Source organism: Macrotis lagotis, chromosome X, assembly GCF_037893015.1.
Source record: "Macrotis lagotis isolate mMagLag1 chromosome X, bilby.v1.9.chrom.fasta, whole genome shotgun sequence".
NCBI lineage: Eukaryota > Metazoa > Chordata > Mammalia > Peramelemorphia > Peramelidae > Macrotis > Macrotis lagotis.
In genome coordinates, this window is record NC_133666.1 from 180,041,565 (window position 1) to 180,060,081 (window position 18,517).

At 31.2% G+C, this 18,517-nt stretch overlaps 1 protein-coding gene across 2 annotated transcripts in view; it reads right to left on the reverse strand.

The window, feature by feature from the left end:
- Window positions 1–583: 583 nt before the first annotated feature.
- CNTNAP4 (contactin associated protein family member 4) overlaps window positions 584–18,517 on the reverse strand; it is a 588,793-nt gene continuing 570,859 nt past the window's right edge. The window contains exons 22-24 of one of the 2 annotated variants that reach the window (XM_074208780.1): window positions 9,484–9,702; window positions 9,070–9,141; window positions 584–3,077 (exon numbers count right to left, since the gene is read on the reverse strand). In XM_074208780.1, coding sequence (XP_074064881.1) covers window positions 2,884–3,077; window positions 9,070–9,141; window positions 9,484–9,702 — 485 coding nt within the window. In that variant the 3' untranslated portion in view covers window positions 584–2,883. The remainder of the gene's footprint in view (window positions 3,078–9,069; window positions 9,142–9,483; window positions 9,703–18,517) is intronic. The other variant, XM_074208782.1, reaches the window with a different exon arrangement.

The following is an 18,517-nucleotide window of genomic DNA, read 5'->3' on the forward strand; positions in this document are numbered from 1 at the left end:
TTTAAATGGGATGTCACAAGGTACTTGGTTTCTCTAAGGAAGATTCATTAAAATTTCTTTCTTATTAATAGTTCAATTTACTTAAGTTTTCATATTTCCAGTGATTTATTTGGAGTATGTCTTGATAGAACTCATTTATAGAAAATATTTTGAGGATTTCATGAAAATGTCTTGCTAAAAACAAGGTGAAATTGCTTTTCTCACACTTATTAGAATCTCTTTCTCCCTCGGACCCCCTCTCTTTTCTTTTTTTCCTAAATCATAAAATCAGAAATATATATAATCTTGCATTTCTGCTTTATCATTTAAAATTGATGAGATAGTTTGCAATTAGGTCCTGAATGTCTGAAATGTACACCAATAAAATTATATAAAATATGCTAGAGCCTAGTTCAACACAGAGCATATTTATGAATCAATCAATACTTGTTGGTTGATGGAGAGAAATGTTTTCATGAAAAAGTCTAATTGGAGAATATTTAAATCACTATAATAAATAGGTTCCCTTCATACATAGTCATCAGTAAAAATGTAGTTTTCTTGCATTTTTTATTTGATTAAAAAGTACTTACCATGGTAACTTCAGCATTAGTTAACCAATCAGAAAAGCCCAAAATATATCAAAGCTTATAAAGAAATACACTCACCAGTACACAGAGCATACATCTACAAGTTTTTACTGTTTTAGAAAAAAATTAGTATATATATTTCCCCAATTTAAAACATTTATACAACTTTTAAAAATATTACCTCATTTTATTTCAAAAATGCTTTTTTATTAACAGACAAGAGGAGAAAGGTTACAAATTAGGAAAGGAAGGCCAGTGAAGGGACAACTGGATGGTATGTTATGTTTCAATGCACTTTGGTGCCACCATTTTGTTGTCCCTCTAGTAATACAGCCAACAATGGTCTATGCTGCTTCTTCCAATATAAACCTGTTTAAGCTTCAGCTACTAATTCAGTTAATTCTTCAATGGGCTAAAATGAACATTTGCTCCCTACTAATGATGTGGTGATTTTGTGACATCTATGGACAGCTATGTCACTGACAAAACCAACTTTATAGAATCTTTTCCTAACCAGCACAAGTTTTTTGGGGAAAGGAAATCTATCTTTCATGATGATATTGCCTTTTTTCTTTCATTTAAAAATTACTGCATTAATTAGAATCCTCAGGGTTTTTTTTTACATATTTTCAAAGCAATATCAAAGTAAATATAATGCTATAAGAGTTCACCATTAAAAAAGCAACAGTGAAAAAAGAGAAGCCTTGTTTTTATTCTATCAGGAGAAAAAAACTGTAGCTTTTTTGTTTGTTTTTTTAAGGAGGTCATTGGGGTGTAAATATATATTTCTAATTTGTCCTGGTATGGATAAACTAAGATTCTACTTAACAGGCACAAGGTAAGTGAATAGAATAGTATAGCACCTCTTCTTAAGTGGCTTATAAAATCCAAATGATAGCAGTATACAACTTTCCAATCATCTTTGCCTGATTATTATGGAAGTATCTCCATAACACCACACTCAAATTTTCATCTCATATATTTTAAGCATCACAATGAAAATGTAACCAGTAACACTTCATATTGTCTTTCACTAACAGATACTTTTGCAGTAATATGGACATGGTTTAGATAGTGAAGATAGTATAACAATATGTTTTCTCCCTCACAATAATTTTTTTTCAGAAATAATATTACTTTTATCATTATCTCTTCTGTTCCAAGAAATGTCAAAATAATGAAACAATAAAAACAAAAAAATAAGAGGATATCTAATACAAAGCAAAATGTCTGACTAGAAACAAATCAACATTTAGAAAGGGAAGTAGATTTACATTTATAAGATAGAACTTTTTTTCCCATCAATGACAAATCCATTTGTGGAATTCAGTTACAGACTAAGGTGATAGAAAGAATATAATGAACTTTAGGAAAAACCATCATTCAACATAGTAATTTTATATGCTTGGGGAAAATATCTCTGATTATATTTCTTTTAAGTACAGATGAACACAAAATGAGTTTGCAGAGAATTAAGGAGTATATGAATCAGACAATCAATGTAGGGCAAAATCATATATTCTACATGTGTTTAATATTAGGAAGTGATTACAGACTGCCATTCCCAAAATAAAATAACAAAATATTTTTTAAAAAGCCCCACCACCATTTCTACTTCTTTTGCTTACTTTAACTTTATATAGGCAACATTAGTTTTACCTCAATTGAATAAAAACAAACAAAATCTATATGCTAAAATAATAACACTTCCAGTCTGATAATTCATAATACTGACCATCTTACAGGTAGAACCAACAAGACTATTTTGTTTGGGTTATTTCAATATCATTCACTATTCTCAAACTAATCAATTACCTTTTCCCATTCTATTTTTCATAAATAAAGGATAACTAAAGGGAGCAAAAAAACAAAATCAATGAAAGAAAGCATTATACTTCAACTTTGAATTTTTTCCTTGAACAAAACTCTGAAATTTCATTTTAAAAAAGGAGTTGGACAACAGGTTCATAACAATTCTCCCATTTAAAATCCAAATGCATTATACATGTTAAACTTCAGGTGTAGAGGAGCACATCAGAACGGTCAGAAACTACCAACAATGAAATTGGTTACAATATCTAATTCACTGTTACATAAAATGCATTTATGATAGTTAAGGAATATATGACATTGAAAGAGGCCTCCTAGAGCAGTCACTGAGACAGAAACATATGCAGTATAAGAGTTCTGCAAATCCATTGCATTTACTTTGAGTGCAAGAGCTTATTTTATTTTTTATTTTTTGTCCATTGAGAGCCCCTGGCTTAGCAAGAAAGTCAACTATCATAGTATTAAATTAAATCATAACTTCCAATCAAAAAAAATATTCTTTCTGATTTTCATTAACTCTGTTTTGCATGGTGAGCTCACTTTTCAGGGTAGTCTCTGCACAATCTTCATTTTCCGGCCTCTTTGTCTCATTTTTTTTGTACAAACTTTTCTGTTGATAAATCCGCACTGCAATGGCAGTGATGCAAAGCAAGATAAATATCACAACTGCAATCACACCTAGCAGAGGAAAGAAAAAAAACAAAACTTGAAGTCAGTTTCCAATTAAGTATTTTTCTAAAAAGAATGATTGAATAGAAAGTACTCTGAGAGGTCATTGATCAGGAAGAGATAACAAAATTCCAAAACTTCTATAAAAGTCAATAATCTATTTTTGAAAGTTTTAGAATGCCATATATTTCTAACATCATAATACAAATAGTATCATAAATTTAATATTGCTTCTGGGTCCCATTAAATTCTATATCACATTCTTATTTTATGGCTTTAATTTAAATTTATAAGAATCTCTTTAAATGTATTTAGATCAGCCCTTATGTCCACATTACCATGTGAACATTACATTGGAATGTTTAAGTGATTAAAAAATTTACACTTTGGAAAGTTTAAATTTATGAGATTAGAATGAGTACAAGTTTTAATGAAATTATTTTGAAATATCTTGATGAAAGACTGGTGAATACATGAACTGTGGTAATAATGAAAAAAATATCCTAATATCAAAAGGAATGCGGATATTTTTTTACTCTTTTACAAAATATCATCTATAAAGAAGAAGAAAATGAGACTATATAGCTAGGCCATATCTTAAGCTTTTCAAACTGTTCTCTTAGCAAAGAAAAAAGAAACAGAATCATTTTAAGATTCTTCACCAGCTACTGTCCCATTGATTCCACATAGTACATGGTATGGCAAGCTTAGAAATCAATCCATTGTCTCTGGTGAGACTAAAGTTATGGTGTTTGAATGTGTGTGGTTTTTGTCTTTGTGTGTGTGTGTGTATGTGTGTGTGTGTGTGTGTGTGTGTGTCAAAGTTACTTCTTCCTATATCATTATGTAGGAAGCAGAAACTTATATTTCTGGATCCTGAAAATTTTTGTGAAGTTGTACTGATTATTGATAAACAGTATTCATAAAATTTTTGATAGGTCCAATTTGGACAAAGGACTGGATGATTTGGTCCCTGTGTTTTTTCTCAATAAGATAAGGTAAGATTGAATTCTGTATTAAATCTAATGTAGTAATGATAGAGGAATTTGATATTTATAATACTTGGTTCTATTAAATGCAAACAATTTTTTGCATTTAAAAGAATTTTAGTTTTTTTAAAGGAAATTTCCTGAAAGAACAGTCTTTTATATAAAATATAAAATTTTAGTACATATTTTCTATCTTATTTTGATGTTATGAACATTTTAAAGTGATATATCCCAGTTAGTAGATTCTTCTTTTTATATATATCATAAATTCAGATTTAAATATCAAAGACTAGAAGTTATTGACTGGAAAAGATTGAAATGTATGAGCTATGACAAGTATTGCTTGAATGGCAATGTCAGCATTGTCCTATTTGATCTTTTTAGACCAGGCATGTTAACCTGGGGTCTGGGACCTTTTAAAAAAACAAACAAAAAACCAAAACAAAAAAATACTGCATTTTAAAACAATTCCTTTCCTTTTTATTCAATGTATTTTATTTTATACATTTAAAAACATTATTCTGAGGAGAGTTCCATAAGGAGTCAAAGGAATTCATGTTAAAAAAATTAAGTAATGTTGATTGGATCAGTCAAGTCCTTTGAATATACCCAAGGAAGCTGATAATTTACATATCATTATGTGGTTGAATAGTAAAGTGAAAAGTGATTGAATTGATTTTGATTTAGGACACCTTTGAATTCATTCTCAAAAATGTATTTATTATGTGACTCTGGGCAAATCACTTAAACACACACACATACACACACACACACACACACACACACACACACACACACACACACACACACACACACACACACACATATATATATATATATATATATATATATATACCATCTATCACACTGAGGTATTTTGAGAAAAAACAAAAAACACTATCCTAAGGAGAGAAGTAAATAAGCACAATTAAAGATTCCAATCTACCTTACTGATTTGTTATTAGGAATATTTGTTATTTAACATTTTAAGGTATTTCATAATTGGAAATATTCTATTTATTCTATTTATGCAAACTTAGTCCATGTTCAGATTCCTTAGAACCCTAGCAAAAACATCTATTGGAATCTTACAGAAATAGAAATGGCAGGACAATATTTTTCAGAGATAGGAAGTTCAAATGAAATATTTATAAATAATTTCAACAATAGTTAATGCTAATGGACTAAAGGAATTAAAATAGAAAATATCATACTTAGTAATATTGTATATTTACTTAGTCTTAGACAAAACCACACAACAACAAAATGCCAGGTTAATTCATCTATCTGACTTTACTTTACAGTTCCTTTTCTCCATTGGAAGCTATTTTTCCATTAAAAGACTGCAGAGAGAATTTAGGCTATGAGCATAAGCAAAGTCTCATTAAAATCAGATCTTGATTTATCTTGATTTTATATATGCACATTTATACACAGACACACGTGTGTGTACATACGTGTGTATTTAGTTACATAGTTCCTTCTGCCTTGAGGCAATTTTAGAACTGTAGAGAGGAATTCTTCTATAGAAATACTACAAAAATTGGAAATTCTACTGCATATAGAAAGGCATTCTTAGAGTCAAATATATTGTATCCTCAAAACACTGGAAATTAAATGCAAAAACTAATAGTTTTTTAAATAAATTATTTTATTTGTTAAATAAAGTCATTATAGATGGAGCATCTTCTGAGACATTTAATGAAATCTGAATGGTGGTTAGACATGAAATTAAATTCATTTCTTACATTAAAAATTCTAGAATCTCACAAACTTTGTAAAACAAAACATGCTAAGAATCATAAAACCACTCTATCATGAACATTGTGGGACATTTGAATGGTGTTCACTGATGTCAAGTCTGTAAACCCAGAACTGAATATCCCAAGGACTAAAACAATCCTTTTGATTCATTCATAACCAACTTAGCTGCTCACTAGAGGTAAAGGTCTATCCTTTGGTATGTTTGTCCCAAAGCAGAGGCAATAGGGCAGAGTTTGAAGTCAAATGACTTAGGTTTAAATATTGCTCTAATATTACTATCTGAAGCATCCTGAGCATTTTGAATCTCAGTTTTGTAATTTGTAAAATGAAGGGGTTATACTAGATGACCATTAAAGTTTCTTCCAGCTCTATGATTTTTTTATGATTTTTAACATCTTAAAACTAACATTTTCAATTTCACAACTTGAATATCACAACTGAGTATTTCAGTACTTACTAGTGATGTTTAAATAGGTTAAATAGAACAAAGAACATATTTATAGGGTCAGAGACAGAGATCTCAGAAGCCATTCTAATGTAATTCATTTTGCAGATGAGAAAACAGAGGCACAGAAATATTAAATGTATTTCCTAAAGTCTACTACACAAGTGGTAGGTGTCAGAGGAAGAATTTAAATGCAGATTCTTTATCACCAGAGTCAGCATTTTGGGTACTAAACCATGTGGCTTCCTCATTCACACACTATATACCTCCCCCAGGTGATGTAACCTTTCCTTGAGGCAGTTATAGGATTGTAAAGAGGAACAATTCCCTAGAAATACTACAAAAATTGGAAACTGCAATGAGTCAGTATAGAAAGACATTCATAGACTCAAATATATTCAATTCTTAAAGCAAAAGCTAATGAGTTTAACTATCTTCAACAAATAGCTTATCTTGCTCAGTTTCAGTCTTGTGACAAACGTCAAACTGATTATTATAAATTTGAAAACTTGAATAGAGGTTGCAGTTTTCAAGGAATTTCAAAAATAATTACTACATGGTCAATAAGAAATACCACCTTCACAATTGAATGGATATAGAATAGTCAATTGGCATGAACTTTAACTTGATGAGTTCAGAAATAAATATTATTTAATCCTAGACTTAGTCTATGAAAAATGGAACAAAGATCAGCATAATTACTAAATCAGAGGATGAACTTAAAAGTAAGTCATTGTGCTGACAACACATGTCTTTCAAATTATCAACGTTCTCTCACTACACTCTGTCCTATATGTTCAATAGCATGTCCACTGCCATATTCAGATCAGTAAATCTAGATCTGTAAATATGCCAAGACTGATTATATATAATAAATTTAAATATATATAACATTTAATATATCAAATTTAAGATATATATAGGTATATATATATATATGGGTATATATATATATAAATATATATATACCATATACCATAAGTTTCTTGAACTATGTTTATATTTCTATATCTGTATATACATATATGTGTATATATGTAAATTTGCATACATAGATATAACTGTATATATACATACATATAAAATGTATTTGTGTGTACAAACACACACTTACACACACACATTCCATAAGTTTCTTTGTGGAGAGGATAATTTTAATTTAATTGGAAACTATTCTGGTACAACAAAAGGAAATTCCATACAGTCCAAAAAGAAAACCTAAATTATAGTTGTTTTCTTTTTAAAATTTATCTCAAAACTCATAGCCAATTTTTTTAGTCATTCCAAAAAGAATTCCAAAATATTACTTTTTTCCACTTGAATGTTGGTTCTAATTTGTCTTTTCTGCTTTGAACTTCATAAATTATTTGAAAGATTAAATTGTATCTATTCATTGCTCTGTGAGATATATAATGGTCTTTTCCTAGTTCCTTTATTTAGAGCTAGAAAGGAAATTTTTAAATCATCTAGTCCAACCATCTCATTTTACTTAGGCACAAGAATGTTTAGTGACTTGTCCTAGGAAATAAGATATATGTCATTACAGTTTTCTGAAGACAGGAGTCTTTCCCAAAGGGCTAGCCCTATACATTTGAATTGAGTGCATTTAAAATAATAAGTGACAGGGCAAGCAAGCCTCAGTCCTTTGACTCCAAATCCAGCCATATTTCCACTTTATCAGACATTTTTGCCTGATTTAACCTTAAACTTTGTTACTGACTTTTCTGGATGATCATCTTCTGTACTCTTTAAACACAGAAAAATATCCCTAATTAAAACACTATGAATCATTTATTCACCACAGAGTCAAGTTTTGATTCTTATACAAAATAAATGAACCAGAACCTTTAAAATTTTACCCTTTCAGTCAATGAGTTCAAAACAATCATATATTTCACTGTAGAAACAAGGAGATGCCAGTTTATTGTTCTTTACTCATATTGTACCCATATTTTATATTCACAAAGTAGAAACACTAATGCTCTGAGAACAATGCACAAGACATCAATATTTGAATAATCCTTTCTTCTCTTTGGAGAAAAGTGTGGAATATTCAAATGACACAAGAAGAAGAACATATATTTTCAAATACCACGATTTGTTGTGCTGTCCACTATACCATCCATGCTGCTTCTCCAGCAAGAGAGAATGCAAACTTGTGCTGTTTGGAGTGCTTTTTGATATGATAATTAGACCCCAGAGAGCACATTATTCCTATTGCCAGGCAAAAAAAATTAAAATGGATCTTATTGCTTTCTCAATTTGAAACCAAAGGAAAAGATGCTTTCCTTGGGGAAAGCCTCTAAACACATGCAGATTTCCATTTTCTTAAGCATTAAGACAGCACAAAATGTGTGCTTTAAATAGCAATTTTATCACAGATTCCATTACTCCTAATATAATCCACTTGTAAAAGCAGCCTTGTGTCCAGGAAGCCATCAAAATGCTTTTTTCCTTAAGCATATGCTGTATGCCTAAGGGTACCTGGTGTCCATTTCCATATTGTGATGTTTGCATTTGATGGCTCTGCAACTATTCTTAAAATTTTATGCTTCAGTGGATTCTTCAACTACTTAGGCCAACTATTTCTGGAGAAGTTGATGTCAAGAATATATTAAAAATGGGCAAATAGGGAAACTAGTTTGTTGATGATCTTTCCAAGTTCCTGAACCTTTTAAAATAAAATTGCAGTTCTTTGCATGTGTTTTTTGTATGATACATTCTCACTAATTTAACCAATAATAAAATAGCAATAATTATTAAAAATAAAAGGATTCAAGGAAGCTACTACCATCCCTATTACCTCCAATTATTGCAGAGTCACTTCTGATAGCATTAGCTAAGGGCTCTCCCTCATCTATTGGTCCAGAATGATCTGTAGCAGAAAAAAAGGACAGTGACAGAAACAAGTAGAAAGTAGGGTTCTTAAGTAATTTACATGTTTCAAACAAGAGCAGAACAAATAGATGCATCACAGAGTATGAATCTCTGGGGTGGAGACATTTACAACTGTTCAGTAGAATACTTTCAAATGAATAAGGAAAAAAGAATATTAAAAAAAAAAAGAAGGCAGAAAAACAAATGAGTCAAATGGGAGCATATTTAGAAAAACTGCCCCAGGGTTTCCCCAGTGTAAAGCAATGGCAATCTGAGGAATGTTACACACTCAATGGGCAAAACTTGTTAGGGAATTTCTTTAAGAAGAATAATATGCTACCTGCAAATGAATGTGTTGTTTCACTCAGTGTTGACTCAGCTCCAGTTAAAGTGCCACAGTTGGATTCAGCTACATGTCCTTTAACAGTGACTGGGGTTGAACTGGTGTGGTGTAAAGCAGCCTTCAAAGGAGCAATGTGGTTAAACTGCACAGAAGAGAGACATCCAGTGAACCCCTGAGAGTTGGCTTTCATTGTCTCCTGGTCGACATCACTATTTTCTGTTAATCAAAAGAAAGAGAATATGTAATTCCAGTGCATGGCTAGGAAAGTAGGTTGGGGTCATGACATTGAAAACAAGCAAAAAGTAAAAATTACCTACATATTGGAAGAAATATCCACTGAAAACTTAATCACACACTTTTTCACTTTTAATTGTGTGTGTGTATATATATATATATGTGTGTGTATATATATATATATATTTACATAAAACCTATCTGCATATTTTCAGGAAGAATATAATTTTTAATTTTTACACTATTTGGAAAGTATTTAGAAAAGACAAATTCAACTATAATGTAATTGAAGTGAACATAGCTTCTTGTTAATTTACCAGTATTTAAAATGTAAGTTTTCAAAAAGGAAGCCTTTTTTAAAATAAATGAATAAATTTAGAGTAAAAAGTTTTTTAATTTTTTTTTGTCTTTGAATTCTTAACACCTAGTACTGTGCTTTTCCATTTCAGAGGAATATGCTTCTGGAATTGAACTGAGTTGAAATAAATTAAATTGAAAAAGACTAGAAAACAAGATTAAAGAATGGGGAATATATTTAACTTTGATTAGAGAAATTTGAAATGACTTCACTGTCTTCACATGAAGGAAAGATAAGTATTACAATGATGGTGACCAGCTGTTTTATTTCTAGTGAAGATCAGGTGAGAGTAAATTTAAAAGCAGAAATTAAAAATCAAGGTAGACAAATGAAAATGTCTCCTTCCTTCTCTCAGTATCTTCAGGATACATTAATAGTGAATATAGCTGAATCATAGAAACCAAACACAAGGGGTATGTGAAGGTATTGTAGGATTCCTTCTACTATAGATTCCCAAAACAGTTGTTGCTTTTTATTGACACATTTTATATAGAGATACATTTTTCATATAAGATGTTTATATGAAAATTTCTACTCTTCTTTTTATTTCATTTTTTCACAAGATTTCTGTATTTTAAACAGGGCTATCATTGCTATTTATAGCAATACATTAACAAAATACAAATATAGCAATACTTAAGCAAATCTAAAGCTATATTCCTTTCCTTGGTTATTTCTATTAGTTCAGGTTTGAAAATATTGAAGCCAAAGGGAAAGTTAAGGATCCATATGGATTAATTAATTTTACACAAAATAATCCTTTAAAATTTCTGATTATTCAAAAAGGGTGGTTATGGTAATGATGTATTATTTATTGTAAATATTCTTACCACTGCAAAAAGAACTTTGTCTTATCCACTAATATACTGTTGCTTCTCAATATCAAGGTTGTCCTACATTATTTTGGGAAATTTTTCAGAATAAAGAAAATAGTATAATTCAGAATATTCTGGCAAAAGTTTGGTTTCCTTAAATAAACAACCTTGGTGGGGAAGCTAGGTGGTGTAGTGGGTAGAGCACCGCCCTGGGTTCAGGAGGACCTGAGTTGAAATGTGATCTCACACACTTAATAATTACTAGCTGTGTGACCTTGGGCAAGTCACTTAACCCCACTGCCTTGAAGAATCAACCAAAAAAAAAACAAATAAAACAACCTAGGGTACCTAAACTTACGTTATTAAATAGGTAGGGAAGAGAAGTAACTTATTTTACTGTGAAGGCAATTTGATTCATCAATTGTTCTTTCTCTTCTGAAAGAATAGTAGACTGTTGTTATAAAGTTTTAAATTTTTATTTCTTTTCTCATGTTTTAGATGCATAAAAATAGTAAAGAATTATTATGTGGGTAATAGGCTTGGAATATATGCTTAAAAGCAACACTTTTTGTTAAGACTAAAAATAATATTTAGCAACACTTGCACTCAAGATAGTTCAAGTTCAATAAATTAATAATTAGATTGTGCCTTATGCCTTGGAAGAGTTTTAGATTACTATAATAGAAAAATATAGAATAAACATTAAATTGGTAAACATCTCATATGTACCAATACTGATTAATAACTCACAACAAATATTACAAGATTTAAGGAGATGTGATGTTGCACTAATATATCCTTAGTGGGGTTGGGGGGGTTCCCATAAAAAATTCTGTAAATAAAATAGTATAATTCATCTTTTATTGTGTATTTTTATTTTGTCTCAATTACATGATAGTTTTCAATATTAATTTTTGTAAGATTTTGAATTCCAAACTTTTCTCTCTCTCCTCCTCCCTGTCTTCCCCTCCCTAATGCATCAGTTATAGGTTCTGTTATGTAATATATTCATTATTATTCAATATATTCATTATTAAAGATACCATGTATTCACAATTTTCCTTGACTTTTATTTACAGGAAAAAGGGACATTTGCAATTATTTATTCTAGCACACAGCTGTTTCTCCAGTTTAAGGATGGTAGAGAAAGCAATTAAATGAACAGCCTATTCATATGGGAAAGTAAGCAAGTAAGTAATCAAATTTTCTATCCTATCACTTGGAAGTCATGGCAATATTCACCAGAATACCACCATTCTCTCTGAAATTGCACAATATTAATTAGATTCATTTGAATAAAAGGTCAAGAATGCAAAGGGGCAATGCTAAAACTTTTTAAAAGTTCAAAAGGGGTGGGGGGCTGGGTACTATTAGATTTCAAAATACACCAGAAAACACTATCAAAACTATCGGTGCAGTGGATAAAGCACTGACCCTGGAGTCAGGAGTACCTGGGTTCAAATCTGGTGTCAGACACTTAATAATTACCTAGCTGTGTGACCTTGGGAAAGCCACTTAACCCCATTTGCCTTGCCAAAAATCTAAAAAAAAAAACCTATCTAGTAGTAACAAGAATTAATACACATTGGGGAAAGAGTTTCCTCATCAATAGATGCCTATGTAAAGAAAATCATGGAGTCAATCTGGTCCAGACACATAAAAATTTTGAAGTGGTGGATGTACAGAATAGGAATCTCATCTTTCTTTTTTAATTATTTAAGGCAATGGGGTTAAGTGGCTTGCCCAAGGCTATGCAGCTAGGCAATTATTAAGTGTCTTAGGTCAAATTTGAACTCAGGTCCTCCTGACTCCAGGGCCGGTACTCTATCCACTGTGCCACCAAGCTAGCCCCCTGTCCCATCCTTTTTTAAAGTTGGGGAGGGGGAGAGGGAGATAAGGGGGCCTAGGCTTTCCATTACACAGTCAATGGTAGGGCAAAGCTAAGAAGTTCCTGGAGTTTTCCCAGTCAAAACTTTAAATGAAATGTTTGCCTAGACCTGAAAGATACAGATGCCACCAAACGGGCTCTTAGCCACAGCTTAGCTCAGGTCCAAGCTCAGCAAACCAGTTTGATAGCAGGGCAGCAGGGAGAGCTCCAAGCTGATAAAATCCAAGCCCTAGGAATGCTGGGGCAACAGATGGGACTGTGTTGTGAACAAACCACTGAATAGGCAAAGTTTTGGAATAAAGGAGGAAACAAGTCTCTGAATAGGCAATACTTGGGCTCAATAGGCAACACCTCAGCAAGCAATAAGTCAAGAACAAGATCCCAGACTAGCATAAAAAGCTTGGAACATACTACTTGTGCTCTAGGAGCAGAGCTAAACTATCAAAATGAGTAAAAAAAGCAAAAAAAAAAACCACTAATCATAGAAAGCTGCTATTCTGATAGAGATGATAAAAATACATTTTAGAAGAAGAAAGCAATGACAAATTGCTTACATGTGAAGCCTCAAAAAAGTTTATAAGTGGGCCTCAAATCCAAAACCACTTGGAAGAGCTCAAAAACCAAAGAGAAGAAAATTAAAAAATGGGAAAAAATGTGAGCTATGCAGAGAATTATGAAAAGTTGATTGAAGAAGTCAACTCCTTTTAAAATAAAGATGATCAACTGGAAAAGGAATACAATTCATCAAACAGTAAAATAAATCAACTCAAAAAGGAAAACAACTCATTTAAAAGGAAAATTAATCAGGTGGAAAAGAAAACACAAAAGTTAACTGAAGAAAATAAAACCCTAAAAATTAGAATTGAAGAAATGGAAACTAATGACTCTGAGACCTCAAGATTCCATCATAAAAATCCAAAAGGTTTAAAATAATAGAAGAAAATGTAAAGTACCTTTTAGGAAAAATAAATAATCTACCAGGAAATCTTGATAAAAAATAATCTGGGGAAATATCTTTCAGGAAATTATCATGGAAATCTGCCCTAATAGTATAGAGGAAGAAGTGAACCCCCTCCCCCCAAAAATGAAGAACAAGAATCCATCTATAAGATTCAAAAAGAGACCCCCCCCCAAATAAAAACTCCAAGAATATTTTAGGCAAATTTCAGAATTCTTATGTAAAGGAGAAAATACTACAAGTAGTCAAAAAGGATTTATCAACTTCAACATTAAAAGTTTGGAAGACCTGGAATATGATGTTCCAAAGGGCAAAAGACCTCAGAATATAAACAAGAATTAACTACCCTGAAAATTTCAGCATATTTTTTCAGAGGAGAAGATGAATTTTTAATGAAAAAGAGAACTTCCAAAATTTTCTGATTGTAACTGAACAGAAAATTTGAATTTCAAAAACACAACTCAGGAGATGCATAAAGAGGTATGTGGAAAGGGGAAAACATTAATCTAGAACATTTAACTGTATACATTCCTTAAAGGGAGGTTAATACTTGTAACTCTTAAAAATTGTATTTTGCTCAGGATAGTCAAAAGAAACGCTGTTAGAGAGAATATGGATATAGGATGACCATGAAAGCAATGAGCTTTTAGCCAATATTTTAGCTAATAAGGGCTGAATATAGTTGGGGGGGGGATTGCACGTAGAGGGCATGGGTATAAAGGATCATGAAGTGTGTTGCAGGTTGTGACAGAGGGAGGGGGTATATTTAAAGGATCTGCACATAATTAAATCACGAAGTGATCTTGTTTTACTTGATACTTTAGTTAACAATGGCTGTTTTACTATAAAGACAGAGGGAGCTTACTTAATAGTTTAATTAATAAGGGTGATGGTACAATAGGAAAAGAGACAGAAAGTATGTGTCCCTGGAAGGACTGGACATAAATAGATCATTATTCTGTACCTTAGTGAATAGGGGTTGTAGTACTAGAGTTGTAATATTATAGGGACAGAGGGAGAGAGTATCATTAGAGGGACTAGACATAATGATTTATTTGATACTTTAGTTCCAATTTGAGTAGTATACTTAGAGAAAGAGGAGGATACAAATGATTTATGAAGTAATTTTCTTTACATGATATTTTAGTTTATGAGGATTATATGTCTATAAGAAGGTACTTGAAAAAAGGGTGTGGTATAAATTGATTAAAATTTGATGTTATTCATGACTCTTGAGAAATGTATTTCTAATGGAAAAGAAAAGGGGAATGTAGTTGAACAGGGAAGCCAACATTGTTTATCAGTCAATCAATCCTTTAGAATTGCACTTTTATTGGGACAGATAAAAGGATATGTTTTGACAGAGGGGGGGATGTAGGTACAAGACAGGGTTAAAATAATAAAGAGATGAAAAGAAAAAGGTTAGGTAATGGAGGATAAATAACACCACAAGAAGAAGCACAATGTCTAATTCTAGAAGAGGGGAAAAAAAGGGAGAGTGTCATCAGTAAATCCTATTCTCAACAGATTTAACCCAAAGAAGAAATAACACACATTCTCAATTGGGTTTAAAAATCTATCCTATCCTATAGGAAGTGGGAGGGAGGAAGGAAAGAAAGGAGAAGAAAGGGGAAAGCAAAAGTAAAAGTAAAGTTAAATAAAGAAATGGAGGAAAACATTTATGTGGAGGGTGAAAGGGAAAGGAAAGAGATAAGTACAAATGGGGGAAAGAAAACATGAAAGGAAAGACAGATTTAGTAATCTTAACTATAATTGTGAATGGGATGAACCCTTCCATAAAACAGAAGCAGATAGCAGAATGGAATAATAAGCAGAATCCTACAAAATGTTATTTGCAAGAAACACATTTAAAATAGAGAATTATACACAGGTAAAGGAAAAAGGCTGGAGCAGAACAGTGGTAGCAATTCTGATCTCAGATAAAGCAAAAGCAAAAATAGATCTCATTAAAAGGGATGAGAAAGGAAACAACATCTTAAAAGACACCATAGGCAATGAAGTTATAGCATTATTAAACACATATGCACCAAGTGGTATAGCATCCAAATTCTTAGAGGAGAAACTAAACAAATTACAGGGAGACATTGACAGAAAAATTTAATAATATGGGATCTCAACCTCCCTCTCTCTCAGAATTAGATAAATCTAACCACAAAATAAATAAGAAAGAAGTTAAGAATTAGGTAAATAGAATTTTAGAAAATTTATAGACCTTTGGAGAAAACTGAATGAGGGTTAAAAAATATATACCATTTTCTCCCCCCCCCTTTTTTGGTTTGATTTTGCAAGGGAATGGGGTTAAGTGATTTGCCCAAGGTCATGCAGCTAGTTAATTATTAAGTGTCCAGCCTGACTCAGGTCCTTTTGACTGCAGGATCAATGTCCTATCCACTGTGCTACTTAGTTGCCTCTATTTTCTCTGCAAAACATGGCATTTATACCAAAATTGACCATGAATCAGGGCATAAAAATTTTACATTCAAATGCAGAAAGGCAGAAATATTACATGCATTCTTTTCATGATGCAATAAAAATTAAATGTAATAAAAGACCATGGAAAAATAACAAAAATTAATTGGAAACTAAATATCCTAATTTTAAAGAATGAGTGGATCAAACAGTTTCATCCAAGACAATTAAAACAATGAGACATCATATCAAAATTTGTGGGATGCAGCCAAAGCAGTTTTTAGGGGAAATTTTATGTCTCTAAATGCTTATGTGAATAAAATTGAGAAACAAGAGATCAATGAATTGGTCATGCAACCCAAAAAATGGAAAAAGGAACAAATTAAAAATCTCCAATTAAATACCAAATTAGAAATTCTGAAAATAAAGAGAGATTATTAAAACTGAAAGTACAAAAACAATTGGATTAATAAATAAAACTGTGTTGGTTTTATGAAAATTAAAAAACTAGACAAAACTTTAGTTAATGATTTAAAAAATAAGAAAATCAAATTACCAGTATCAAAAATGAAAAGGATGAGCTCACCAACAATTAGAAGTCAATTCAAGTAATAATTTGAAGCTATTTGTCCAATTGTATGCCAATAAATTTGACAATATAAGTGAAATGGATGAATATTTATAAAAATATAAGCTACCCAGATTGACAGAAGTGGAAATAAAATAAAATATTTAAATTTCAGAAAAAGTAAATAAAGAAACCATCAATAAATTACCTTAGAAAAAATCTCCAGGCCCAAATGAATTTGTAAATGAATTCTATCAAATATTTAAGGAACAATTAATTTTTAAAAATAGAAGGAATTCTGCCAAATTCCTTTTATGGAATATATAGTACCGGCCCCAATATGGTACTGATACCTAAACCAGGAAGACTCAAAATAGACAAAGAGAAAATTATAGACCAATCTCCCTAATGAACATTTATGCAAAAATTCAAAATGAAACTTTAGTAAAGAGATTTTAATAAGTTAATACTAGGATAATACACCCGTGATCAGGTAGAATTTATACTAAGTAGGCATGAATGGTTTGATTTTAACAACATAATTGACCCTATCAATAACAAAACTAACAGAAATCATATGATTATCTCAATAGATGCTGAAAAAAATCTTTGACAAAATACACCATTCCTATTAAAAACCACTAGAGAGTATATGAATAAATGGAGTTTTTCTTAATATATTAAGTATTATCTACTAAAACTATCAACAAGCATCATATGCAATGGGGATAAACAGAGCATTTCCAGTAAGATCAGGGATGAAACAAGAATGCTCATCACTACTACTCTTCAATATAATATTAGAAATGTTAGTTGTACCAATAAAAGAAAAATCAAGGTGAAGGAATTAAAATTGACAATGAGAAAGCAAAACTTTCACTCTTTGCAGATTTTATGATGGTATACTAAAAAGAATTTTAGAAAATCAGCTAAGTAATTACTTGAAACAATTCTCTTTAGCAAAGTAGTGGAATATGAAATAAACTCACATAAATCATTAGCATTTCTACTGATGAACAATAAAGCCAACAGCAAGAGATAAAAAAAATAAATTTAATTTAAAGTAACTGTAGGCAACATAAAATACTTGGGAATCTACCTCCCAAGACATACACAGAAATCATATGAACACAATTACAAAATTCTTTTCTCCATATGAAGTCAGATCTAAGCAATTACAAAAAAACAATTGCTCATGGTTAGGCTGAGCTAATATAATAAAAATGACAATTTTATTCAAATTAACTTAACTTATTCAGTGTCATACCAATCAAACCATAAAATAACTATATCACAGACCTAGAAACAGCAGTAACAAAATTTATCAGGAGCAACAAAAGATCAAGAATATCAAGGGAAATGATAAAAAAAGTGCAAAGGAAGGTGGTCTAGCTGTACCAGATCTAAAAACCATATTATAAAGCAGCAATCATCAGAACTGCCTGGAGTAACAGATCAGAGGATTAGAGCAGGTTCAAAAGAAACAGTAGAAAATTATTCTAGTAATCTACTATTTGCAAACCCAACACTAGTTAATGGAATAAGAACTCACTGTTTGACAAAAACTGTTGGGAAAACTTAGAAATAGTATGGAGAAAAACTAGGCACAGACCCACATCTCATACTTTAGACCAAAATAAGTTCTAAATGGATATGGAATTTAGACATAAAGGGCTATACCATAAACCAATTAAGAGATCAAAAAATACTGTATCTGTTGGAGAATCTATGGAGAGAGGAAAAATTTATGACCAAACTAAAAATAAAGTACATTATAAAT